This window comes from Engraulis encrasicolus, chromosome 2, assembly GCF_034702125.1.
Source record: "Engraulis encrasicolus isolate BLACKSEA-1 chromosome 2, IST_EnEncr_1.0, whole genome shotgun sequence".
Lineage (NCBI taxonomy): Eukaryota > Metazoa > Chordata > Actinopteri > Clupeiformes > Engraulidae > Engraulis > Engraulis encrasicolus.
Genome location: NC_085858.1, coordinates 56,198,048 through 56,224,126, shown reverse-complemented (window position 1 = coordinate 56,224,126; position 26,079 = coordinate 56,198,048). Strand labels below are relative to the sequence as shown.

At 44.8% G+C, this 26,079-nt stretch overlaps 2 protein-coding genes across 2 annotated transcripts; one reads left to right on the top strand and one right to left on the bottom strand.

The window, feature by feature from the left end:
- Positions 1-711: 711 nt before the first annotated feature.
- mfsd13al (major facilitator superfamily domain containing 13a-like) lies at positions 712-8,758 on the bottom strand. Its single transcript, XM_063216985.1, has 6 exons — positions 8,368-8,758; positions 7,212-7,982; positions 4,855-5,009; positions 2,355-2,438; positions 1,974-2,117; positions 712-1,397 (listed from the first exon to the last, which is right to left on the bottom strand). Exons 1-6 carry the CDS (start codon positions 8,578-8,580, stop codon positions 1,256-1,258), a joined length of 1,509 nt encoding a protein of 502 aa, XP_063073055.1. The 5' UTR covers positions 8,581-8,758; the 3' UTR covers positions 712-1,255.
- Positions 8,759-8,939: 181 nt separating this feature from the next.
- cdr2a (cerebellar degeneration-related protein 2a) lies at positions 8,940-24,595 on the top strand. The gene is made up of 5 exons (XM_063216973.1): positions 8,940-9,192; positions 10,201-10,313; positions 13,141-13,289; positions 17,053-17,238; positions 21,366-24,595. The coding sequence occupies exons 1-5, from the start codon at positions 9,111-9,113 to the stop codon at positions 22,384-22,386; spliced, it is 1,551 nt and encodes a 516-aa protein (XP_063073043.1). The 5' UTR covers positions 8,940-9,110; the 3' UTR covers positions 22,387-24,595.
- Positions 24,596-26,079: the final 1,484 nt, after the last annotated feature.

Here is a 26,079-nt window from a genome sequence, read left to right as displayed (position 1 = left end):
AAAACTCCTGCCAGTCCAAACATGTGGTTTTTGTCATCCAGTATTAACAGAATTATTATGACAGCCCTGCACCTCCTTTTATGATCATACAACAGTAAATAAACGGAATAGCCTTACATTTCTTCCTCAAATGAATTCACCCACTGCTTTTAATGTCCAAAGAAGCACACCAAAAAACAAACCACTACTCCAAAGAGGATATGATCACTCCCACCATCACAATATATCAATAATAATGATTTGAATGAGAATAAACACATACACAGTCTTCCCTTTGCATTCTGCTTTGATACGAAGATGAAAAATATATTGCCCATAAAGATGCACTACTGTGCTGTTCAATGGGGCGGCACCATTGGCCACTGATTTTTCTGCCCTCCATCTGTTCTAATGGACTTGGATACTGCTGTACTCTGCACTGAGCTCACACTCTGTACTTGCTTGAATGTCCTCCCTTTGGTCAAAAGCGTCTGCTAAATGTAATGTAATGTAATGTAATGTAATGTAATGTCCTGAATTGCATCCAGCTCCTGTGTGCGACTCCCTTTCTCCCTTTACTCTTTTAGAATTACACACCGAGCAAAACTTTCCATGAAAGACTGAGACACGGACGCCACCTTTACCATAACCTTGCAATGCATTCAACACAGGCATCAGTTGCATCCGGTGGCATAGAGATATACATATACAGTAGATGTCTCTGTTTTCTGCCTCGTATAGCTGCTTCGCTTCAAAGTGGAACTTGTTTCATATCACAATGAAACAGGCGAATTGTGGCAGGTTGCTGAGGCAGGTAGCACATCACCTCAGCCTGCTAGATAGGCAAGAAAGTAGGTAGTGCTCACAGTCTGAGAACAGGCAATAAAGGCAACAGAAGAAGAACTGACGGTGGGCAGTGGAGGAAGCGCTCAGTCCTCTCACAAATACGGCATCCATGGTGGATCAGGCCATAGTACGCATTTGTGTCATAAGTAAGTCCTCTTGGTATCAAGGCTCTTTGGTTTGCAGTATGTACTCAGGTTATAGAGTAGCGTTTCTCAACGAGGGCTCAACAGCCCCCCAGGAGGCGTTGGGGAGCCCCAGGCGGCACGTAGAAGGATACAGCTAAGAGGGGGGGCTTTCATTTTCAAATGAGGGAAAGTCCATCCTATTTTTTAAGGCAGGCTTGTGATGAGGTCAAGGGGATGTTTGTTCCCAAAAGGTTAAGAACCACGGCTATAGAACATGACCTTGCGGGGGATTTCTGGGCTGGTGGTCAGCCATCGATGTACTTGGAGTCGGTGGTGTGACTGTTTCTGATTGAGAACGGCCGCCATGCCATCACCTGGAGCACAGAGACAGCCAGGGGCACCAGGCACACCAGGTAGAACATGGCGTCATGCAGTGGCGGCAGTGCACTGTAAACAGAAAAAAGGAAAAAATACATAATTCACACATTTAAAGTCTTATTACAATATGCACCATAGCTAGGGTGACCATCCGTCTTTTCAATGCCTTGTCTGGCGCCAGGCACAGCATCAAGCCGAATAAAATGCATGAAATTGCATCTAAGAAATGCAACATTTTCTGGGGGAGGATCTCCAGACGCCCCCGTCCAAAAATATGTCCTCCTTTTTGCTGTCATGGAGATGGCCACCCTAACCATACCACACTACCACATTTTCATCTTTATCTAACAAATTGCAGGGTAGAAATGTCCAAAGAAAATGACTGATACTTCTGTTGAGCATTTTGCTTTTTAAAAGTGAACAATTCAAGAATCCAAAAATCTTTGTTCACACTCTATCAGGGAGGTCTTATATGGGTATTATATCAATATGGTAAAACATACACAGGGAAAACATCTCCTATACTAGATTTTAATTGAACTCAGAAGTCATGAGCCAACAAAGCTTCTTGATTTGGCAATATGATTTCCACTAATATGCTAACTCATATATATTATATGTGATAAAGACATGGAAGTGAAGTACCTTGGGTTCAGGCCATGAGTTGGGTCTTTTAATTGCTCATAGCCAAACTGGTTCAACACAGAGACAACCAGCATGGGAGCCAGTGACTGGGCCGGTTTGGTGAACAACGCGTTGGTCCCAAAAACCATTGAGGACAGAGGAGTGCTGAAAGAAGGGAACATTTTTCTAGTTGTTTGCATTTTGTTTTGTCATTCATCTTTCATCATCTTTCTTGTAAAGCAATGTGTAAAAAAAGCTGGCCTCAGATGTATTTTAAAATCCCAGGCTAAGGCCCACATTTCCATATAATGGTCTTCTGTTTTGTGTAGAGATTAACCGGGAGGTATATACAAACGTATACCTTAGGCCTGGATGCTGTGACTGAAATGAACACCAATTTACCTGCGTTTGTATTCGTGCAGGTCCGAGTCAATGATGTCTGCCAAAGGCAAGTTGAAAAGACTGAAAGTCGCCTGAATTAAAACCCTGTGAAGGGGAAAAAATAGAAACACATCATCACAATAATGAATAATCACAATTGGATTATTTGTCACACACTTATCTTGCAAACTAGCTCGCCATCTACAACTTCACTTATCTTCTGAAGTCTTTATTATAAGTACAGCAGTAGTTACAAACCCATCTTGGTAAAAGACAAGACAATCATTTTCTAGCTTGCTGGAAGCAAAAGCTTTGAAAATAGCACAGCTACCACTTCTGAGAAATGACACTACTAGGCATGTGAGTTCTACATGTGTACAATACTCTCTGACGCTTGCTGATTCTCTTAAGATAACATGGCAACAGCCAGGGCCGCTGACAGCTTTGGCTGGGCCCAGGACAAAGTGATCTGAACCCCCCCCCCTAACCCAATACACAGAGTGTAATGAGGAAACAATACTGGGACCCCTCTGTCCCTGGGCCTAGGACAACTGAACCCTTTGTTCTCCCTCTGTTGGCTTCCAACTCAACTGCCACATGACAGGATCACAAAACCCAACAATGTACTAGTAACAACATGGAAACAAAACCTATAGGCACCTGTGTCATATTTCATGTCCATACTGACAGCTGGTATGCAACCCATTATACATGTGATCCGGTAACAGAGATCAACAAACCAGATTGAGAAAGCATGTTCTACCACATATTCTTTCTGCTAAATCCTATTATAAGTCAGTCACAGAGGTTTCAGCAATTATTTGATCTACCTATGAATCAGAATATTTAGTCAATTAGTAGGTACAAATTGCAGTAGACCTATAAAGTATGGTAGGCCTTTTACTTTCTGAAGAAGCATATTCATTGCAGTACATTAATTAATGACTAATTATGAATTAATTTAAGGGCTTTCGATGTCAATGTATCACCTGACGCCTGAGCCCCCCCAAAAAAGTAATTGACCCAAATATTAAAGGGAAAAAGGCAAATGGCTGGCCAGGGCTGCCAATGTAGCCAGATAGGGCGATTTCCTGCCCAATTGGCTGCTTAGGATAGCCGCCTGTGGGTAAAAATGGATAGCATTTTCTGCATGTTTGTGGCAATAGAAATCAACAGAATTTAGTTCAATAGTTCACTCTCTGAAATTTGGATTAAGCATGTTTGCATATATCTTCGTTCTCGCTGGAGAATGGACTCTCGCAGGAGAGTGGTTGTCCACGCGGTGGACTGATCATCGAAGTGCTTCACGGGGTCGGCAGCGACCACTGCACTCAAGAACAAACTCTCGCAGGAGAGTGGCTGTCCACGCGGTGGACTGATGATCAAAGTGCTTCACGGGGTCCGCAGGGACCACTGCACTGAAGAAGCTGAGAGATTACGTGGCGTATTGGGCAAGATCGCTGGCCGTGGTGCTGAAGTACTGCCACGGCCGAGAAATGTCTATGCAGCAAACATTCTCGAGCTTGGGAGTACGGGGCGCCACTGAGAGCTCGGGCAGTATCTGCACCGGCAGATATGTGTGAACTCTGAGCGGACACCCCCCGGTGGATGATGGTAGGAGAGCAATGGAGCGGGGTGAACTGGAGGAAAGCTAGGGCGAAACACCGGCATCTTCTTTCTCGCTGGAGAATGGACTTCTTGTGATCGTGCCGCTCTCGCAGAAGAGTGGCTGTCCACGCGGTGAACAGATCATCTAAGTGCTTCACGGGGTCCGCAGGGACCACTGCACTTGAGAAGTTGAGATAGATTATGTGGCGTATTGCAAGACACCTGACGAATCGATCGAACAGCGGTAGAAGGGAGGCGAAAGGGGAGGTGGTGGGACGAGCGAGAAAGAAAATTTCTGACTGGAGACAGGTGAGTGGAGAATAAATGCTGGATATTTAATTAAGGGGCGTTCCAAATTTTCAGTGCGCAGAAATTCCAGCGAATGACGGCAGAGTTGAGAATGAGATACAGATGGTTAAATGTGCCTATCTTTTCGCACTAATTCAGGTAAATGACAGTTGAGTGGAGAACAGAATGTAGGTGGTATATTAGGCATTCCAAATTTCATTACGCTTCTCTCGAACTTTCGTTTCGTAAACAGAACGAGCATTTCAAATTGGGCGGGATTTAGTGGCTCCAGGCGGGTTTTGGACATTTTTGGGCCGGAAAGCATCAGTCTCATGTGGCAACCCTGAGGCCTGCCTGTGTGGTGTGGTGCAGAGATTCCTTAAGTATAGAGATATGCCAGTGTAATAGGTTTCTATGGGCACCTAACGTGACCAGGTTCCGGTCTGCCTAAAGGGGCGTGTCATAATGCTCCTAGCATTGAATAGAACAGTCCTTAGGTCTGCCAAGGTCTGCCTAAAGGGGGATTTCCCCCCCTCCCCCTTGCAATAATAGAACCCGGAAACAATGGGCCAATGGAACCTCTCTCTCTCTACTCTCTCTGGTGTGGTGTGCGTGCGCTGCGTACATGTTGCCGGTGAGGAAGAAGGCCAGCAGGTAGTAGTGTGTGCGGCCCATCAGGAGCATCATGGCCGCCCCTGCCGCCACCACGTGGAAGGTCATGAGGATGAGGCGGTAGTAGCCACACTGCTGCAGCAGGCCCTGGCTACTCAGCACCAGGATCTGGGGACACAGGAGACCAAGATTACATTACATTACTCGTTACACGTAGCTGATTCTTCCACATTGCCCATCTGTCCTTTTTACATTACTGTACGTTACGTTACGTTACACTGCAGGTGCTGCAGCAGGCCCTGGCTACCAGGATCTGGGGACACAGGAGAACAAGATTACATTACATTACTCGTTACACTTAGCTGATCCTTCCGCAGTGCCCATCTCTCCTTTTTACATTACTGTACGTTACGTTACGTTACGTTACACTGCAGGTGCTGCAGCAGGCCCTGGCTACCAGGATCTGGGGACACAGTAGGACACAGCAAGGAGATTACATTACATTACATTACATTACATTAAGTTGACCATTTATCAAGACCCACTGCTCACCCTTTAACCCTTTTACTCTCTCTCTCCGTTTTACATTACATTATGTTACACTTAGCTGACGCTTAAATCCAAAGCAACTTACAGATATTACAGGTTATTGGTCCCTGGAGCAGTGTGGGGACAGGTGCCTTGCTCCAGGGCACCTCAGAAAAAGGGGGGACACAGGAGAGCAAGATCATCACATTATATACCGGTAGATTTCAGTCAAGGCCCCCTTGGCATAGGCCGTGCCACACTATCTTTTTTTGTGCCCCACCTTTCACAAGTTGATGTAATTTGTGCATCCTTAAATTTGTGCAAACATAATGAATACAATGTGGAACACTGTGTACATGAGGCCCTTTCAAAGAGTAGACAAGAAATCATGGCTCTTAATGGGAATACTGTTTGACTTTTTTCACTTATTTTGGTTTACTGAAGTTATTTCATTTATTTAATTATTTATTTTGTTTTTTTCATACTGCATTAGGTGAGCAGAACACGTTACAGAGTTTACATTGCTTATTAGGTGCAGTCCCTGGGGCATTGTGGGGAATGAATCAAGCAAAGCCTCTCCTGGCATTTTACAGAACCTACTACTAGTATTCAAACCTACTCCAAACAGGCAACTCCCTGCCAATCCCTTCGCTAATCTACTAGGCAACACCTGACCCTAAAACTTTTTTTTATTGCTCCAGAGAAGTTGAACTGTTTACACAAACATTATTTAAGTCTTCATGGGTGGGGTCTGAAAAGGAAGTCAAAAGACAAGTAATTGTAGATCTAAAAAAAACTTCAACAACCTTCCAGATAAGCTTCGCTCTAGTGATTTTAACATAATAATAATCATTGGTGTCTCTTTGACAATAGTTCTGGGTGTGACATCTTATCCGGTCAAATGTATAATTGTTTTGCATCTCAGTTCCACCTCAGTGGCCTGTTATACAGTAGGGAGGAAGCAAGAAAGGGCTACACGTGCTCCGCACACAAAAAGTGAATTGCAGAACACAATGGTGTCAATAGCACATCCTTCCAGTCAGGCATTGGCATTGTTGGAACCCTGCAATTCCAGTTAGGCTGCACAATCCCTTTAAGGGAAATGAGCACAACATGTACTGTATATAGTATACTGTACTGTATACATGGGTTCTACATTTTTGTTTTAACCTGACTGTGCGAAACTAGCTGTGCACAACTCGACCGCTGATTGTTGGAAACCACTGTCGGTCAAAAAATAGCTCATGTGGTTGGCTGCCAGTGTCTTGCCCCTACTCACAACATCGTGTTTACAAACACGGCAAACCCATGTACTGTATATCACAGTTAAGTAAGTGGGGTGAGAAGTATACAACTGAGTGGGGGCGGGGCTTAGTTACCATTGGGGGGCATTAGTCTATTTTAGTTTTCAAAACTAACGGGGGCAAGGGGTTTTGGGAGGCTTATGACGAGATCAAGGGGGCGTTGGGAGGCTTATGACGAGGTCAAGGGGGTGTTTGTTCAAAAAAGTTGAGAACCACTGCTGTTCTAGAAGGACTGGAGGCAAAACCCTCCCTCCTCAAATGAAGCACCCCTCTACGGCCAAGGATGGATTACTGCAAGGGCCTACCGGGCCCAGGCCCAGGGGCCCAAGAGTCCAGAGGGCCCTGAAGCCCAATCCTCTCAATTTCATTCTCATGTTGTGTACAATCACACTTTTCACAGCTCTATTTTCACATATTTTCAGGGGACAAACACCTGAATGCCCAACAATATAGGGTCTCTAACATCTGGAGGGGGCCCTTTCTTGTTGTCTGACCCAGGGGCCCATGGAGTCATGATCCGTCCCTGTCTACGGCGTACCTGTGGACAGATGAAGCCGGCCCCGTACATCAGGCTTTTGACCCACGAGGGCAGCACGTGCGGCGGGATCAGGTGCTCCACGAAGATCATGGTGAAGTTGTTGCAGAAGGCCACCATGAAGACCTGGAAGAAGTTCATGAAGACAAAGCGCTGGAAGTCCTGGTTGTTGAGGATCTGCCACGTCATGGTGAACACTGAGGAGAAGGAGAGCTGGGGCTGGGAGGAAGATGATGACGAAGATGAGGATGAGGACGTGGGGGAGGAGGGCCCACGCAACGGGATGTCGTGCTCCTTGCTGTCGAAGCGGCTCTCGCTGTTCAGGCCAGTGTAGAGCATGCAGCAGCAGGCCACCACCGCCACCACCATGCAGAAGCTCTGGAACGCCCCAAAGTCCTCCATGTTCTCCGAGACCAGGCCGCAGAACAGCACACTGGACGAGCCCAGCAGCGACGCCATCTGGCTGTACTGGATCAGCCGCAGTCGGTTCTGGTGGTGCCCCGAGATCTCGGCAAAGAGGGCGCACTGGGCCAGCAGGACGAAGGTCAGCATGCCGTCGAAGGCACACAGGGTGACCATCAGGTGCAGGCCGCAGAGCCAGTCCCCTGACTCGTAGACGCGCCAGGGGAACCAGGCCAGCAGGAAGGCCAGGGAGTAGAAGGGCGCGCCATACAGGATGGAGAGGCGTCGGCGGGAGCAGCAGGGCACGCGAGAGTTGTCCTGCAGGTAGCCAAACAAGGGGTCGTTCAGCGCGTTCCAGATCATGTAGACTACCTGTTTGGGGAGGAGGAAGCACAATACTAGTGAGTGAACTGAACTGTATGACTACAACCACCACACCCATGATGAATAACACAGTTTTGTCATACAATATGCCTTCCTGTTTTCTCACAAGAGTTAAATTGTAGGCAACTAGTCTTCTTTTTAGAGTTTGCAAAAAAGTGCTTCCAAAAAACTGCAGTTGCTTACAATTAAACTCTTGTGGCTCAGATGAACTGGATGAGCTTTCATTTAGGCACACACCCACACATCAAAAGCTTACCACTTTAGAGCTATATCACTGAGGTAACCAAATATCTTACAAAACAAATCCGCAGTTGTAACAGTATCATTTTGATCTGCGCAATCAATGGCACTGTACGTTGGTATTTGTACTCACTTGAGATTGGTGAAAGTCTCCCTCTGATATGCCATACTTGTTCAGGAAAAGCTTCACATAGTAGAAGCTGAATATACTGTTCATCATGCTCGCGCCAACAGATGTCATCGCGTAGGCCACCGCGGCTGGGTGCGCACCTACACACCTTGACAGGAGCCTCACCAAGGCGAAGGGTCCACAGCACCACCACCGTGCGCCTCTGTCCGAATTCATCGTTACCCCGGTTCCCGTCCCAATACAGCTGTCAATAACCACGTGCGCTCCTCATACGCGCGCAATAAAATGAGTTTTAAAGTTTTACACCACTTTCGAGGAGCATCCTGGAGAGAAGCCTATCATCTCCACTCGTGTTTTGGAAACTACTTCAAGAAAATGCATATTTCATTCTGCATGCTCAGTCTAAACGCGGAAGAAGGAATAGCCACGATACCATCTGACTACATCAACATTGCCTAGGATTGGTTGTTTGGATATGCCCCGCCCGTTTGACTAATCATTGGTCGATGGTGTGTCAAGTAAGCTTCTCTTCTTCCTCCTTCAGAATGTACTTCTTCGCCTCAGGGACAGTCCTTTAGGAGTGGAGGAGTTTGCCACGTTGCTGGAGACGCCGGGGGTGCGCAGGATGTTGTGAGTGACTGAGGCAATACGATGTAAACCCAGTGGGATGAACGAAGAAGTTAGAGGACAAAACAGCTGGTGGAGTTAAGTGTGTTGGCTGGACACCGGGCGGCATCACCGTTAAAATGTTGACAGACGTGGTTATCGAGGAGGATTTTGAGCTGAGAAGCGAGGAGCTTTGGTACAGCAAGCAGGATCTGGAGAATGGTGAGTGGGCTTAAGTTTAAAGGGATGATGAAGAAGTAGGCTGCTTACATGGTCGCGCCCATCATCACCACCGGTAGATACTTTTCGGTCCAAACAATAACATTGTCATTTTAAAATAAATTGGGGTAATGTCCACGTATGTGGTCAGCATTAACTTTTATTTTGATCATGTGTAACATGATGTAATTTTCGTTTTATTTTATTTTTTGATAAAGCGCGTGTAATGCACAAAATATTTGATTCTGTGGCTTCTAAAAAACAAATTTCAGCAAAGTAGTTTTATTTATTTATTTGAAATTGTTAAACTTCTACATCAGTGGGGCTTTACAAGTGCTGTGTCTGTTGACGCTGTAGCAGCCTAAACATTTATTTGAGTAGGATACTCCCACGGGGATGAGGTTGGCAAATTTGAGGTTGCAGCAGTAGCAGCGCATAGTTTTGCTGAATAAATGTACAGTTTACTTCTCCCAGTCGAAGAAACTGTTTCCTGTGTATGGCAAACCGCCCTCTATATTCCTCTCAGCTGAGCTGTCTACTGGACACTGCACTCTATTGATAGGGGTTGTAAGCTGAGAGATGTTTTGGGTCATTCTTTGCCTAACGCTTAGGCTACTGGTCCTTTTTTGACAGAATTTGGTGAATGTAGGCGACTCTTGCATACTCAAGAGTGAAGTGATCACTGTGGGGATTGTTGTGTCTCGTGTCATGGTTGCTTGTGACACTCACACTATGGCATCTAGATCCATGACCTTTGGAGACCCTCCTGCCTCCAGACAGTCACTGGACAGGATGTCTGTTATGTAGGCATTCACTCACTTCCACGGCTGGGTTGGCGGCAGGCTTGTCTGTCTGTTTATGTATATGCACGCACTTAACTTAGGAGTGTCTTTTACTGTGCTGTACTGTTAAAATCTCTCTCTCTCTCTCTCTCTCTCTCTCTCTCTCTCTCTCTCTCTCTCTCTCTCTCTCTTTTGTGTGGTAACTTGCTTGTCTATGTGGATGTCACAGATTTACACTTGGCCGCGGAGCTTGGCAAAACCCTGTTGGACAGAAACCATGAGTTGGAACAGAGCCTACAGCAGATGTACACTAACAACCAGGAGCAGCTGCAGGAAATCGAGGTGAGCGTCTCACTCCACTTCGTCCACTCCAGTAACACGAGGCAAATAAAAAAGTTTTCAAAGCTGCATACACGTAAACCGAATACCAAAAAATTCAGGCCTATCAATCCATGCATAAACAAGTATTCACAAGCATTCTCATGGTTCATCCAATTTCACGTTTAATTCAGTTCATGTGCACTTTTTCCTGTTAAGTCAGTCTTAGTATTGCACATCTGAACGTTTGCAGGAGAAGTTGCATACGTATCTTTTCCGTGCGTAAGCAAGCTTTGCCCCAGACCATGAAGAGACAGCTCGTCATTAGATACAGAGAGTCTCTTTTTTATTGACTTATTGTATTTGAATCAAGTTACAAAGTATTTTTGAACTCGGTGCCTAGCTGGCCTGTATTGTATAACAGGGCATGGTTTAATTCAGCTTCTTGTAGGACAATCAGCCCTGATCAGTCTCTGTGTCTAAGAGGTCCTAAGCCCAAAGCAGACAGAAGGCATAACCTGCCTCCTTTCTCTAGATATCATATGTGTTGGAAAAGAGGGAGGTAGGCAGGGAGAGAGAAAAGGAGACAGACAGACAGACAGACAGACAGACAGACAGACAGACAGACAGACAGACAGACAGACAGACAGACAGACAGACAGACAGACAGACAGACAGACAGACAGACAGACAGAGAAAGAAGGGAAGAGCGAGAGACGAGGGCGGGAGACGGAGAGCAAGATGCCCCTCACCTATGGGTGTGTGTATTGGCTGCTCTAATGATAGATTTCGCCCCTCTTCTCCACCGAGGAACAAACAGCCAAGGATTTCCTGCTGGCCCGGCCCGGCCGCTCATCCTCCGCCAGGGCTGCCAGGCCCACAGTTGATTGGCCAGCTTAAAACGGCTCTTCCTGTTTCAGTTGCCTCCCTCACCTTTCTCCGCATAAGTCTTTGGCCCAAGACAACACACACACACACACACACACACACACACACACACACACACACACACACACACACACACACACACACACACACACACACACACACACACACACTCAGATAAGGCTAGTGAAGCTTTGGGTCTTGCGCCTTGCGCTGAGCTGATAGTAATCTTATTATATTGGCCTGTCCTACTCCACTGCTATAAGATGGCGTTGTTGTTGTTGGTGATGTTGATAGAGAGGGAAAGGAACAACTCATCCCCACTTGGGACGTTTTTTTCCCCTCCCGTTATTGTAGTGACCGTCAAATGCTACAGATGCCAAGCTGTGCTTATGAGTATATAATCTAGGTACAGTATGTGTTAATTGGTAGGTTTTTCACACGCAGTCCAGCTCAGATGTGGCTTGTTTACATCCTGTGGGAGGGACCACGCGCACCCTAATTACATTTTCTCAGCTTATACGGCTCTAAGCTCGGCATGCACATGAATTCCTTGCTTGGCTTTTAGTATAGCTTAAGCGTAAAGGACACGCATGGGTGGTAGCTTTCAGATGAGATGAGGCGAGGGAAAGTGTTGGCCAGAGTGAAACCGACTACTGTATTGCACTTCTAGAGCTCATTTGCTTATAATCATTTTCGCAGCACCATGTTTGTTTTGCGTATTTACCTGGGTGCTTTGTTGCCATCACCATGGATTCAGAAATACAAGGGTTTGAATAACAGGAAGTGCAGTTACTTCGGAACAGATTATGACTTGTCATTGTGATGGTAGAGTTGTGAAAGATTTTTATCTTTGCATAACAGAAAGTGCTAAGGAGCAGCTGTGGCAAAGACAAGATGCGGGCAGCAGACAGCTGAGGAATGCAGACATTACAAAGTACACCTGATATCAGAACTGCTTTTTCTGTGGCTATGACAGACAAACTTTAAAAAAACAAAAGTACAAAGGAAAAAGAATCTGGTGCCACATGGATGTCTTTTTTTTCAGTGCAGTAAGACTAACGTTTTGACATGCGTCTTCATCAGTGTCTTGTCGAAACGTTAGTCTTACTGCACTGAAAAAAAAAAAATAGACATCCGTGTGGCACCAAATTCTTTTTCCTTTGTACTTATAATTTAGTCCTGCTCTTGTTACAGATTGTTAATTCAGAAGCACTGAGTGCGTATCTCCTTTGTTTTAAAAAACAGTATTTAATTCAACATATAACAATAATTAATGGATCCATAATCCTACATGTATGCACATGTGTCCAATAAAGAATTCCATCCTTCCTACACACACTAATACAAAACGGTAATCAGTCCTCATTATAAATGGAGTCGTAAGTGTCGTGAACATTAATAGTGTAAATATAAACATGTAGAACAATTCTTACTAATCCCTGTTCCTTCCCCAGTAGGCTACCTGACCATACCATTCCAACAAACATACACATTCAAATATTTACAGTGAACTTTAAATTGAACTTACTGACCCATTTCTGTCTCTCGCTTTTTACATTACTGTACCTGACCAAGCCACTGTAGATGACGACATGCAGAGTAGATGGTTTGCAAACCACATTTAAAAGTGACCTCCATTCCTGCCAAGCCTACTTGTGTCTAACAGTACCTAACTAATATTGCGTAAATTACAACAGGAAGGCTTACATGCGTCTAGTGGATAGGGTATGTATACACATCATCAGCAACATTAATATGACAAGTTAATATAAAGTTAAAAGAATAAAACATATACATTGATTTCCACCCCTTTGTGTGTTCCTAATTGTCTGATCAATCTTGCATACATTACAACATGATGGGTTTACATGTAAATACGCATCATCATAAACAAGAACAAGCATATAATTAAGATGTTTGAAGTCTGATGTCTGACCTCCAAAGCCCCTTGTGTGTCCCTCAGTACCTGACGAAGCAGATGGACGTGCTGCGTCAGATGAATGAGCAGCATGCCAAGGTGTACGAGCAGCTGGACGGGGTGGCCCGGGAGCTGGAGCAGGGCAACCGCAAACTCGTGAAGGACAACCGCAACGCCCAGCAGAGGATCCAGAGGTGAGAGGAGGCAGCAGCAGTAGCAGATGCCCGGGCCGGGGGGTAATGGTTTAGGAGTTGGACTGGAGATCACACAGGGGAGATCATAGGATTGCAGGTCCAATCCCCACCCTTACCACTCCCTTCCTATATCTATGACTGAGGTGCCCTTGAGTTAGATACCTAACCCTACATTTCTCCAGGAAATTGTATCGAATACCCTGTAATATAAGCAAGTCGCTTTGGATGTAAGCGTCAGCTAAATGTAACGAAACGTAGTGTAATGTGAAAAAGGAGACGGGTCTCTGATGAAGGGGGAGCAGTGGGTCGTGATGGGTCCAGACCAGAGTATCCAGAGGTGAGTCAGAGAGGGGGGGAGAAAGAGAGCTTGAGCGTTGTGTTCCTATGGCACCGCATCACATCACTGCCTTTCTTGTAACTCCGCCATAAACGTGTGCAACTTTTTACCTTTTACCTTTATTTAGTCCATATTAGTGTTTCTCAACGGGGGCTTTACAGACGCCAGAAGGCATTAGGGAGCCCTTGTGGGGGGGCGTTGAGAAGGAGAGAGCTGAGAGTGCAGGAGTGCGTCTTAATATGCAACCTTGCCTCCTCCACTTGCGCTTGTCTCCTCGTCCCGCCTCCTGGCCCCTCCTCCATGGAGAAAACGATAAAGTTTCCCAGCTGTCAGCCTAGCCACAACAACTTTTGAGGGACTGTTTTTCATTCACCATCCCAATTGCAAATGAGAAAAAGACTCTACAATTGAGCTTTTGCAAGATATTGAAATAGAATGCTGTTGTCAGTGATGTCATCATGACAAGAAGCAAGTGGAGGAGGCAAGTGGAGGAGGCAAGGTCGCATATTAAGACGCACTCCAGGTGCTCAGTTCAGTTGCCATTGAGGGGCATTAGTCTATGCTATTTTTTTATACTAAGGGCGGTCATGATGAGGTGTCAGGGGGGCGTTGGGAGGCTTATGATTAGGTCAAGTGGGCGCTTGTTCAAAAAAGGTTGAGGACCACTAGTTCATGTTCATATAATCAGGACTTAAATTATAGTGTTGGTCTGGAAAGCAATTGCGAGTGCTTTTTAGTGCAGTTTCAAGGTTGTTTTGTTTATTAAAACCATCGGTGTTCGGTACGGATGTTAAATGGCTGTGGAACTCCGTGGTGATGCAGCATTTGCATACCAATGGGAGGAGGAGGAAACCCCAACCAGACAGATGGAGGGCCAACAATTCAATTCGATTCCATTTCAGTTTATTATAGTGTGGTATCAGTGCTGCCAGATTGGCGCCCAATTGTGCTACTTGGGATGGCCGTCTGCAGGTAAAAACAGGAAAAATTGGCCAATTAGCTTTTTTTTTTCTGCCGTTTTATGCCCATAGAAATCAATTTGTTGAAATTGGGCGGAATTTAGCGCATTTTGGCGGTTTTTGAGAACCTTTTGGGCGGGATTTGGTCAAACACATCTGGCAACACTGTGTGGTATCATCATAGCATTGTCTCAGAACACGTTACAAATTCATGGTTAGTACATAAAATATGGATTAATAGATAAGATAATAATAAACATAAATGAGCAGTGGGCTAGAGGGGTAGTCTTCCTCTCAATTACTTTTATTTATATCCCTATAAGGGTATGGTAAGATGAGGGTGTGTCAGGGGTGGTGTGGGAGCAACTAAAGCCTTGCTCAGTCCAGACCAAGGAGAGTAGAGAAAGGAGGGCGTACTTGCATCATCAGATTGAGTACGGCTTGGCCACGAGGGGAGTCACTTTTCTTCTATGGTCAGTACTGGAGGCATGGTAGTACGGTGCAATGCCACTACCGCCAGGGTTGGAGTGCGGAACAGGTCATAGGACACCGTGAATGTTTGTCAGCTGTCTTTAATTATCCCCCGGAATTACTGCTGACCGACAGCTGCAGTTAATTTGGCCAGAAACTGAACACTGACAACCGAACATCCTCTTTCGACCAATTTTTTTAATCCATCATTGTGTCGCACCCACTGACCATGCACACCGCGTCCTTAAGCTGTGTCCCCATACTACACAGTGGTCAATGCATTTTCCATCGAGTAATGGTTCTTATCAAATCTAAATTCTGGTCCAGACCCAGAGGATTCAGATGTGAGCCAGTGAAGCGGGATGGGGAAAGTGGAAGTTGCAGGGACCAGACAGGGATGCTGGGATGTGGTCCTCCTGTGCAGATCGGTATTCAGCTTGGGAGACATACACAATGCATCGTGAGCTAAAAGCCATATAGGGGATTAGGCTTTTATCAATACTGTTGGGACTTGGAGTTTAGTGCCTCTGAAAGAGAGATTTAAACTTCGCTGTCGTGTTTTGCCAAGCTTTTGCCAAGCTTCTTAGAAAGTCCAAGGGGCGGATAAGTAAATTAAGTCAGATTGAACTTAATTCAGTCTAGTGCTACATTATAGTGTGACATAATATGTTTTAAATGTGTACAGTAGCCTGATTACCATAGACTTGCAATCGTGACACGCTGCTGAAGGTGTTGCGTCACTAGGACGACGCAGCCTGGTTATGTGTACAGTAGGTATAGATAGAGGTGGCGTCAGTGCCTCAGTCTTTTTGGAGTTGTTTTGGTTTTGTGTGTTCATTGTACTTACAGTAAAGAGTTTGGTAGCGCAAACATGTAAATTGCAGTCATTTGTTTTATTGTGTGTTATTTATTAGCCTGGGCGAAAAGCCGACTGTTGACTCCGTCAATCAGTCTGGCAAAAGCCATGAGGAAATCGTCTCCGTGGACGGTGGGAGATGGTCTGATCTTACTCTATCATTTGAATTAATTGGAGTTCCAAACTCAAATCAAAACCCATATTGTGCTTTATTAGCATGCCTATTACGTTATAGCGTCGCAAAAGCATACAAATTACAAAACGAAAGTGTGAATATAGTTACCTTAACCAATCAGTAACGGAGCTCGCGGGTGAGTTCTACGTCACCACTCTCAACTGTTTGCTGATTGGTTAAACACTGAGAGAACCGAACTCGAGGCTTTTGCCAGACGATGTGCGGAGACAAAATCTTTGGGTGGAGTACATGGATGGCGTCGCCAGGCTAGTTATTTATAGTATATTTATTCCCTTTATTTTATAGTATTTTTTTTTTTCCTGCCACAGACAATATTCTGTAGATGATGCATGGAAAGTATGTGATGTAACAAGTCTATGTAAATGTGTATTTCGTTATAATCACACCTGTGTACCTGTTGTAGCCTGTCGAAGATGTAGATATAGACAATATATGGTACAGCATGTTTTGCACTGAATTATATGGTGCAGCAGGTCTATATAACTTTTTGATCATTCAAATGTGCACGTTACATTTACTGTCTTTCCTACCTACTCTGTCCCTGTTGTAATTTGATTGACACAATATGAATAGACAATATACGGTGTATTTTGCACTGAAGAATAAGGCATAGCAGGCATATGTAGGCCTACAGTAAATATGTACATTACTGGACGGATGTCAAATGTGTATTTTATTTACTTTACATTTTGTGTGACAGTCGTGGCCTAGTGGTCAAGGAGGTGGTTTTAAGATCAGAGGCTTGCAGGTTCGAATCCCACCCTTCTACTCCCTACCTCACTCCGTGGCTGAATTGCACTTGAGCAAGGCACCCAACCCCAGACTACGATAGCCTGTAACCAATCCCCTGTAAATAACTAATTCACTTTGGATAAAAGTGTCAGCCAAGTGTAATGTAATATAATGTAACATTTCCACACCACCCGCTGTGTCCCCTGTGTCAGCCTGACGGAGACGGTGGACTCGCTGCAGTCCCACATGGAGGATCTTCAGGAGCAGGTGGAGCAGCTGACGGCGGCCCAGTCGGAGCGCGCCCGGCGCGAACAGGCGCTGCAGGCCCAGCGGCGCTCCAGCCTCACTGCCCAGAGCGTGCCCTGTCTCAAGGACCTCTACGACCTCCAACAGGACAGGTGAGGAGTTGACAGCACACGTTCTCCTCGCTACACTCTCCTTACTTCAGCGTTTCCCGAACGTTTTGTCTTACGTACCCTCTAAGCATTTTGAGTATCCCCTCTATATCTCTTCCGCTATCCCAGTGGTTCTCAACCTTTTTTGAATAAACGCCCCCTTGGCCTCATCACATAATTTTTTAATACTAAGGGGGGTGTTGTCAGGCTTGTGATGAGGCCAAGGGGGCGTTGGGAGGCTTCTACACTACGATATCCCAATGCGACTATGGCCCATACATTTGCCATTATTAACTTTTTTCCCCCGTGTACCCACTGTGGTGTGCTCATGTACCCCTGGTGGTATGCATACCTGCATACCATTGATTGGGGAACACTGCCTTACTTAACCTTACCCTAAGCTAACTAACCCCACGGATATTTTCCTTTCCTTTCCTAAACTTTTCCTGCCGTGTGTACATGATGAGACAATCGGTCAACATTGTGAAATACCGATCAATAAAGCAACTTAGAAGTGAGGACAATAGCTGAAGCAGTTATCCACAGCACAGTTGATCTGAACTTTCTATCGACATGCATGTTACTTAGGAACAAGACTTAAGGTGTATTGGACAGTAGGAGTGTTAAGAGTACCGATAACTGCAGAGTGCTAAATATAAACTCATCTTAAACTGTGAAAAGACGAGGAGAACAGAACAGAACAGAACAGAACAGAACATGAATGGACAATGGATGCCAGCCAACCTGGCTTGGCATTACAGGTTTAGCCCAGTAAACCTCCCTTCCGAGACGTCAAGGGGCATCGCTAATCATTTGGCTAGCAGTCGCCACCTGCTTGGCTACTAGTAGTCTAGCTTCTGACTCACTTGGCTTGCTTTGGTTCACTTTGGCTCGCTTTTGTTGTACAGTACGTCTCCCAATCTGAAGTTACAGTGTGATTATGAGTTTAAAGCCCTTGGCTGGGACCTTATGTGTTAAGACTTGTGTGGATTTCCTACCAAATCTTTGCATACTGTATGTGAGAAACTGAGAAGATGCATATTAGGCACCAAAAAAATCAGATGTATCAATTCATGCACCAAACAGGTTTTCACACACCATTTTTGTGGTACCTCCGTTTTCACTTGAAATTCAGTGCACATACACTTTCATCTTAAGTCAGTCTTAGTACGTGTATATCCAAACGATTGTGTGAGAAGTTATGTACGTATCTTTTTTTGTTTGTATGCAAGCTTTGTACGTGAGGCCCCAGAAGAAAACATGAATGGGCAATGGATGCCAGCTAACCTGGCTTGACATTACAAGTTTAGTCGAGTAGACCTCCCTTCCAAGATGTCTAGGGGTGTCGCAACTGATTTGGCTAGTAGTCTGGTGTTTGGTTGGCTTTGGCTTGCTTTGGTTGTAGGTTTCCCAATCCGAAGTGACAGTGAGGTTGAGTGAGGCAGTGAAGGTTTAAGCCCTGGGCTGGCCAGCAGGGAATCTTGGGGCAGCCTACTAATACAGTAACCGGAGATTAGGGATACTCGAGTGCTATAAGTTAATACCGCTATGTCTTCATATTAGGATGGCACAAACCGCACCGAAAACTGAAACCGTAGTACAATTCACACACATACCGAACCGAACCGTGCAATCCATCACAAACCGCAATTCATGTACTGCCCAGAAAAATATGTAAAACAGAGATTCTAGGAGTATCTTATCCAGTCTCTCTGATTAAAACACGTATAAGACCAAATCAGAGGATGACACAATTAAAATCACACCATTTTCACATTATAAGCCGATACAAACCATATGTAGGATATTTAGTGATAAGTCCGATTCTATTAGCCAGTGCACCATTTATCATGAACTAAAAAAAAAAGAACCGTAGAGAACCGAAAACCGTGACCTTGACACCGCGATATGAACCGAACCGTGAATTTTGTGAACCGTACCACCCCTACTTCATATAGAACAAAAAATTAATGCGTGAAAAAATCAACATGGCATCAAGTACCGGACATGTAAAGAGAACGTAGCAATACTATAGGTACATACGCTATAGTTTCCAAGCCCAAGAATAACAGGTAATTTACAATGCTACGAAATTTGACTCCTCAGTTGCCCTACACCTTAGAATGGGAATTGACTCTTCAAATTAAAGAGAGACCATTCACTCCCTCAAGTATGATCCTTGTGTTTATAGACCATGCATACCACCAAAAATACAGCCTTGACATTTGATAATCCTGATTTGCAATGATCTGGCTAGTTGATTTTTATGGCTAATACTCATATAGTGGGCATTTACAGTCTTAACAGCTTAACAGCATCGTAAACGTTAATTAATAATGGCCCTCCAGTACTGGACATACTGTATATGAGAACAGCCGTGGTACAGGTGACACGAACAAAGTCTAAGCATCATTTGCATGACTGAGCACCACAAGGTTTCTTTATCCCCTTTCGTTTTGCTTAGAAAAACAATTATGAATTGAGCTTACATGGTACACTCGTTACGTTAGGTATGCTGGTGCGAAGGTTGAAGTCCACCACCGTGAACACAACCAGACACAACTCGCGTCATGTGAGGATATTGAACCTTGAGCCTACTTTGTTTCTCTGTAGTTTATCCTGGACGCAGGTGAGACATGTATTCCAGCTATGTAGGATGTGGTGCGGCAGTGAAGGTTTAGGTGAGTCAGAGTTGGAAGAGAGAGTGTGGTGGCTGGTGGGGTGCTTAAGCACTCGCTTGTCACCCAGCCCCCATATGGGTGACCTCTATGAATGACCTCCGTGCATCGTGAGTGACCCACCGGCTCGGCCCGTAATCACTTCGGGAATCGCACGTAGCCGTGCAGCTTTAGGTGAGTCAAAGTGGAGTGTGGAGGAGGGTGTCGCTTAAACGTTCACGTCTCTTCTCAACTTTCATCAAAGTGACATATGGGTGACCCATCGGAGCGACCGCAGCATTACAACGCACTACAGAATCAAACCTAGGGGTTAGGTTTAGGGTTTGAGTTAGGCTTTGGACTATGTTAACGGCCCTTTGCTTTGGTAGTTCATCCTGACGAAGCGGCCCATCACGACATATAACACCGGCTCGGAGTGCTTACCAAACTTGCCAAGCTTACCATCTTACCAAACCCCCTAATGGGCGCCCATTGGGACGACCTGCTGTGCCCAATGGGATGACCTGCTGTGCCCATTGCGACCTGCATGTTTCGCACATCAGCCATTGCAGGCTGAGGAGGGTGGACAACACACACGCGCTGGTCATGCAGAACCCAGACGCCTCAATCTGGTCCCCGCCGCCCCTCTCTGGGACTATAATCCAGTAATCCATAATCCATGCTTTACATGTCAAGGAGGGCTGAGAATTCATTCAGGGGCGGGTTTTGTAAGCTTTACATGTCTGTAGTCGTTAATTGGCATGTTGCCACTGCAGCCATGTTGTTAAAGTGACCGTAAGTAGTTTTCGTGTTGGCTCACTCATCCAAACTAAAATATTTGGTAGAAACAAGGTCAACAGTTCATGTGCAAACTCTCAAAAACTTTCACAAAAATATTAAAATGTTTATGTCTGGCACCTTTTAGTTGTGAGTGCAGTGTAAACAACAGTATAAAAAAGTACTCAAAAACGAAATGGCCAGCATGCTGTCTTCACAATGTATTGCTTCATACTGCCAATCAATTATATGAACTCATCTATTGGCTAATTTTTCCAGCCTGTTTTGCTTACACAACACAAGATTGTATTTAATCCAGCAAATGTTTTTTGGTGATTACTCACTCCAGAGTTTATTCCATTAGAAATGATTAAAACTGCCTTAATAAATAAAATCACATGGATTTGTATAGACTGACAGACCAGTGACCAAACTAACATCTCAAAGAGCAGTCAAAGAACACAAACCCAGTATTCTTTATTTCATCAATGGGATTGTTATAGGGGTTTGCTTCCATGTTCATTTTCTGCTCCTTTTAGTGAATTGATCAATTTTGTCAAGGCAGGCAGTGGCAATATGTCGATTTATGTATTTTTTTTAATTTAAAGACAAACATACAAACAGAGATGCATACAGTGTACCAAAACATTAACTTGTTTTTACCAAAACTCATAAACTATCTTTGTCTGTCCCCAGGTACCTGCTGGGCGATGACATCACAGTGGGTGATCATCCCTGGCTGCTGAAGCCCAAAAAACCCGACGAAGAAGAAGAAGAGAGACAATACGAGGAAGTGAAAGAAGATGAAGAGGATGAAGAAGACGGCGATGAAGAGCGTACAGCCTTGCGAGGCCTGGTCCAGACCTTGGAGGCCCAGCTGGAGGTGGAGCGCTCGCGGCGGCACGAGGCCGAGCAGGAGACGGAGGCCACGCTGGAGGAGAACGGCGTCCTGTCCCAGCGTCTGGCCGCCCTGCAGCACTGCCAGGCCCGGCAGGCGGAGCTGGAGGTCGAGGTGGAGGAGCTGAGGCAGCTGTGGAGGGCGGAGGTGGCCACCTCCAGGAAGAAGGTGCCTGATGACGTGTTCATCTCCACGGACGATCAGCTGGGAGACGGAGCAGTGGAGGAGGAGGAGGATGAGGAGAAGAGGGAAGGAGACGAAGACGACGAAGAGGAGGATGAGGAAGATGAGGAGGAGCGAGGAGCGGTAAAGCCGCGGGGACGGTGCCAGAGTGAGGGTGCCATCCAGGGTGCCAGCGGTGCCGAGCTGCGTCGCCGCCACCGGCCCACCTGCGCCCGCCGGCCCCGGGCCCTGCTGAACCAGCGCGGTGTGTCCCTGCTCAGCGAGGTGGACGCCCAGTACAGTGCCCTCCAGAGGCAGTACGACGAACTGCTGCGCCGTTGCCAGCTCAGCGCCAGCTCCAACTCAAACAAGGCCGTGCAGACGCCCGTGGGAACCGCCTCCGCTTCTCAACCGCCAGTCAACCCTTACGCCACCGCCCACGCTCACGCCCACGCCGCGGCACATACCCGCCGTCGGCTGTCCAGCTGCGCCTCCAGCGAGCCCCCCGAGTACAAAGCCCTGTTCATGGAGATCTTCAACTGCATCCAGAAGACCAAGGCGGACCTGAGTGACAGCAGCGTCCACAGCATCCAGATGATCCAGGGGAGCCAGTCCAGACGGCAGAGCCAGCCCAGCCAGACTGACGACACCTGGTGACTCCTCCTGACCCATGTGGTCGAGGGGATCGCTTGTCTGTGCAGCTTGGAGAGCTCGTCCCTCTTTGCCCTGTCGTGGGGCTGGGACTGGGACTGCAGCTTACTCTAGGCTTCTTGCATATGGACTCACTGGACAAGCTGTCTGGGGAGCTCTCAGTGGAGGCAACTTTTTTGTTGTTGTTTGACTTGGACATAACATCTACAGTACAGTCGCAAGTGAAATGGCATTGTCTGCTTTTGCTAAGCTGGGTGCTGTGCAGGCTTTTGACCACGTAAAGGGTTGGAGCCCTCACATTTTGTGTATCTGTAAGGTTCCGTGCAAAGTGGATTGAGTTTAGTAAAACACAAAATAGACCTTACATAAGCATGCCTGCGGTGTATACACACACAAGGAAAACAAGCTTAGAAGCCAATGAATGTAATGAAGTATTATTTGCACTTGATTGATAAGTAGAGTAGTATGATGGAAGTGTTTTGAGACTGGACGACACAGGCAGGCATAGAGAGGCAGATCGGCATGTGTGGCTGGCTTGCTTATAATCCGTGCTATAGGTTCCTGTAGTAAATGTGAATGACGACGCAGCTGGAGTATTCCAAGAACCTGGCTTAGAAGTGAACAAGGTTACCTTAACCTTGAGGTAGTGGTAACTCCTCTAATAGAAGAGCCTGGATGCCTCATTTTCTCAACGAAATCACATCTGTGGGCTATCTTTTAGCAGATTTACCACTTCCTGTTGGTCAATTTAGCCAGGTTTGTAACTTAACCATGTTCATGGAATACCACTCTGATGAGTTACTTTAAGGATAGTGGTGATGAGAATCCAGTCCAATGTCCAGAAGCCAGATAGACTGTTCAAGTGTTACATGATGTATACACCGTCTCGTAAACACAGATAAACAAGCAGATCTTTTTATACATGACTATCAGGAAGAGGCTGTTCAGCTTTTCACATCACGAAAATCATTTCTCTTTATTATTTATTATTTATTTTGAATACATTCGTATACATAGGAAAGAGATTCTATTTATTTTCTACCTTATTTTTTCTCCAATATGTTTACAATCGTTACTCAATTCAGACTTTCGAAGTTCTTGTTCTCATAAGTAAATCGCAGGCCAGACTTAGCTCTGTAAGTTACTTAGTGGCGGCAGAAATTAACTTTGGCACACTCTCCCTCAGCCAGCATTACACAACAAGCATAATCTGAAACGCTGGATTAAAAAAGAGCTGGATAAGGAATACAGCATTTTGTAGCTGTCCACTTGAAGCTAAAATGGGGTGAGATTTTTGTTTTGTTTTGGTAAACATTTGTTCATTCCAGTGTTGCTGTATTAAATTGCAATGTCGCAATGTTATAAATGTGTACTTTAATTTTCACAGGAGAAAACAAAACTGAGTAGTAAGGAGGGGGATGTTTAGAAGGCAGCCATTGCGTGATTTAAAGAATAGAGGAATGCGGACGTCGGTGAAAGAAAAAGGGCTTGGAAAGGATTTGTCAGGTAATTGTTGTTGTGTGGCGTAAGAAAGTGGATTAATGGTTCAGTGAGGTGTGAAGCACGCAATCTTGGATGGTCTCCACCACTCCACTCTCGAGCATTTTCTTGGCACATGTTGGAGGTGGGTGGGATTTATTTCTGTTGAAAACAAAAAATGTCGTAGAAATGTCAAGTTGTCTCTTTAGTTTTCTTATTAGTGTTTTTTTTCTTTTTACTTTTTCATTTCCATTTGTCCAAGAAAGTGTGGAAGGTGAATGGGGGGAGAATGGGTCACAAGATTTTGTTAGTTTTCTGATGTGTGTTCTGTAATGTCTGCATATGAAATGCCTTTGTAGTTCTTTATAGTGCTGCAGTACAGACAGCTCTTGGGTGCATTGCACGCAAAAATTGGGAAAGACGTTTTGGGACATTTAATTAACGGAAAATCCAGGTGCATGTTCATCTGTAGATTGCATACAGGGTTTTGCTGTCAGTGTTGGTAAGTAAGTATGTAAGGGGTAAATTGGATTAAGTTATACTTCAACTGCCTTTCATTTCAATTAGGACTCACTTGTCACTTCAAATGCATTTAAAGCATTTGTATTTTGGTTTTTTTTGACACTTTTTCAAAGATTGTAGCATAGCTTTTTGATATAAGCAGTAACATCCTATACATTGAAATTGTCATGCCTGCTAATATATGATACAAAAATAAAATATATTTAAAAGCATCCCTAACTGTGTGCGTGCTTGGTTATATACCTTTGTGGCCTCCAAAAGTTCCCATTAGTACACAAAAACAAAGGGTCCTTTTTTGGGACCGAATCCCCACAAATTCAACAGTGTTTTTCTTGGCCATTTTGTTGTAATTGATAAAACCAGGGTGTGATTTTTAGGGGGGGATGGGGGGTACTGTCCCCTCTTTTGATGTTGCCACTTTTTCTACATGATAATCACAGTTTAATGTAATTCCATTGATATTGAAATCTGAAACATAGCTCCCCTTCTGTTTTTTTGACAAATCGCACCCTGGACAAAACTACTGTATAAGTACAAAATAATTTCTTTACTGACAGTTTAGGGTCGGGGTTTGTTTTGATGAGGGCACAGTTAGACATAATTTAGTTAGATATGAATGGGAGTCAATGGGAAGGTCCCCACAATTAACAGAAACAAACGTGTGTATCATAGAGGTAGAAAATAACACTAGAGAGGACCCCGCCCCCCTTTTTACGGCAATCTGTAGCGGCCATTATCTGTAGGTAGATCAGAGAAATGGAAATTAACGGAGAACGAGGCTCACCTCTGTCAAAAATGGCTTAATCATGTGAAAATGTCCATCAACACACTATACAAGGACAATAGTTGAAGTGTGTTGCTAATTATGTTCATAAAATATATTATTTGATTTTTAAATGAATTTTATCGACTCATATGATTTAAGTAGATATTTAGCCTGACATTTCAAATCTGGTCTTTGATTAAAGTGTTACTTCATATTTACACAGTTTTAGTTAATTTCTTGACAGTTGTGGGCGTGTTCTCCATTGACTTGCATTGCCTGAAAGTACCTACACTACCTACGGAAGTTGGGAAGCTCCAGCTGCCATTTCCCAGTGCTGTCGCAAATTGCTGTGTCCTCTCTAGTGTTATTTTCTACCTCTATGGTGTGTATGTACTGTTTGGGGGCCAACCAGTGGATAGATGAGTAACAAAGACTGCCCCCTAGCGGCGATTATTCAGAGTGTTTTTGTGGCTGTAAATATTGACACAACCAAATACCTGAAACAGCAGGGAATCTTCAGATTTTCTATTCAAGGGAACTGCACTTTAGGTATTGCTCCAAAATGAAAGTACATTGCTGTATCGGAAAAGACAGATAAGCTTCTTGTTTTCATAAAAACAAATCAGCTGACAAGTTAAGGACACCAAAATCCACTCCAAATTATATATCATCTTTGTTTAATCATGAAAAAAAACTTATAAAAACCTGCTATCATGACTATTACTATTAGGATGTACAGAATGGACAGACAAAATACAGCATAACACACGTATCTGAAGTTAAGCGAAATACTGTAGTGAGTCTATACTACTAACGCAGAACAGTCCTCCATGTGAAACATATTGTGGCAAACCTTGCCCTGAAAACACACACAAAATCTACAGTACTTCAAAAGCAACACAAACATCTCATAATTTGGTATACATTTTTCC

Excerpts from the sequence above, each read along its gene's own strand:
- mfsd13al (XM_063216985.1), bottom strand. The coding sequence starts at position 8,580 with ATGAATTCGGACAGAGGCGCACGGTGGTGGTGCTGTGGACCCTTCGCC. Across the intron at positions 7,983-8,367 it reads GAGACTTTCACCAATCTCAA|GTAGTCTACATGATCTGGAA; the intron begins GTGAGTACAAAT and ends CTCCCCAAACAG. Across the intron at positions 1,398-1,973 it reads ACTCATGGCCTGAACCCAAG|TGCACTGCCGCCACTGCATG; the intron begins GTACTTCACTTC and ends TTCTGTTTACAG.
- cdr2a (XM_063216973.1), top strand. The coding sequence starts at position 9,111 with ATGTTGACAGACGTGGTTATCGAGGAGGATTTTGAGCTGAGAAGCGAG. Across the intron at positions 9,193-10,200 it reads CAAGCAGGATCTGGAGAATG|ATTTACACTTGGCCGCGGAG; the intron begins GTGAGTGGGCTT and ends TGGATGTCACAG. Across the intron at positions 10,314-13,140 it reads AGCAGCTGCAGGAAATCGAG|TACCTGACGAAGCAGATGGA; the intron begins GTGAGCGTCTCA and ends TGTGTCCCTCAG.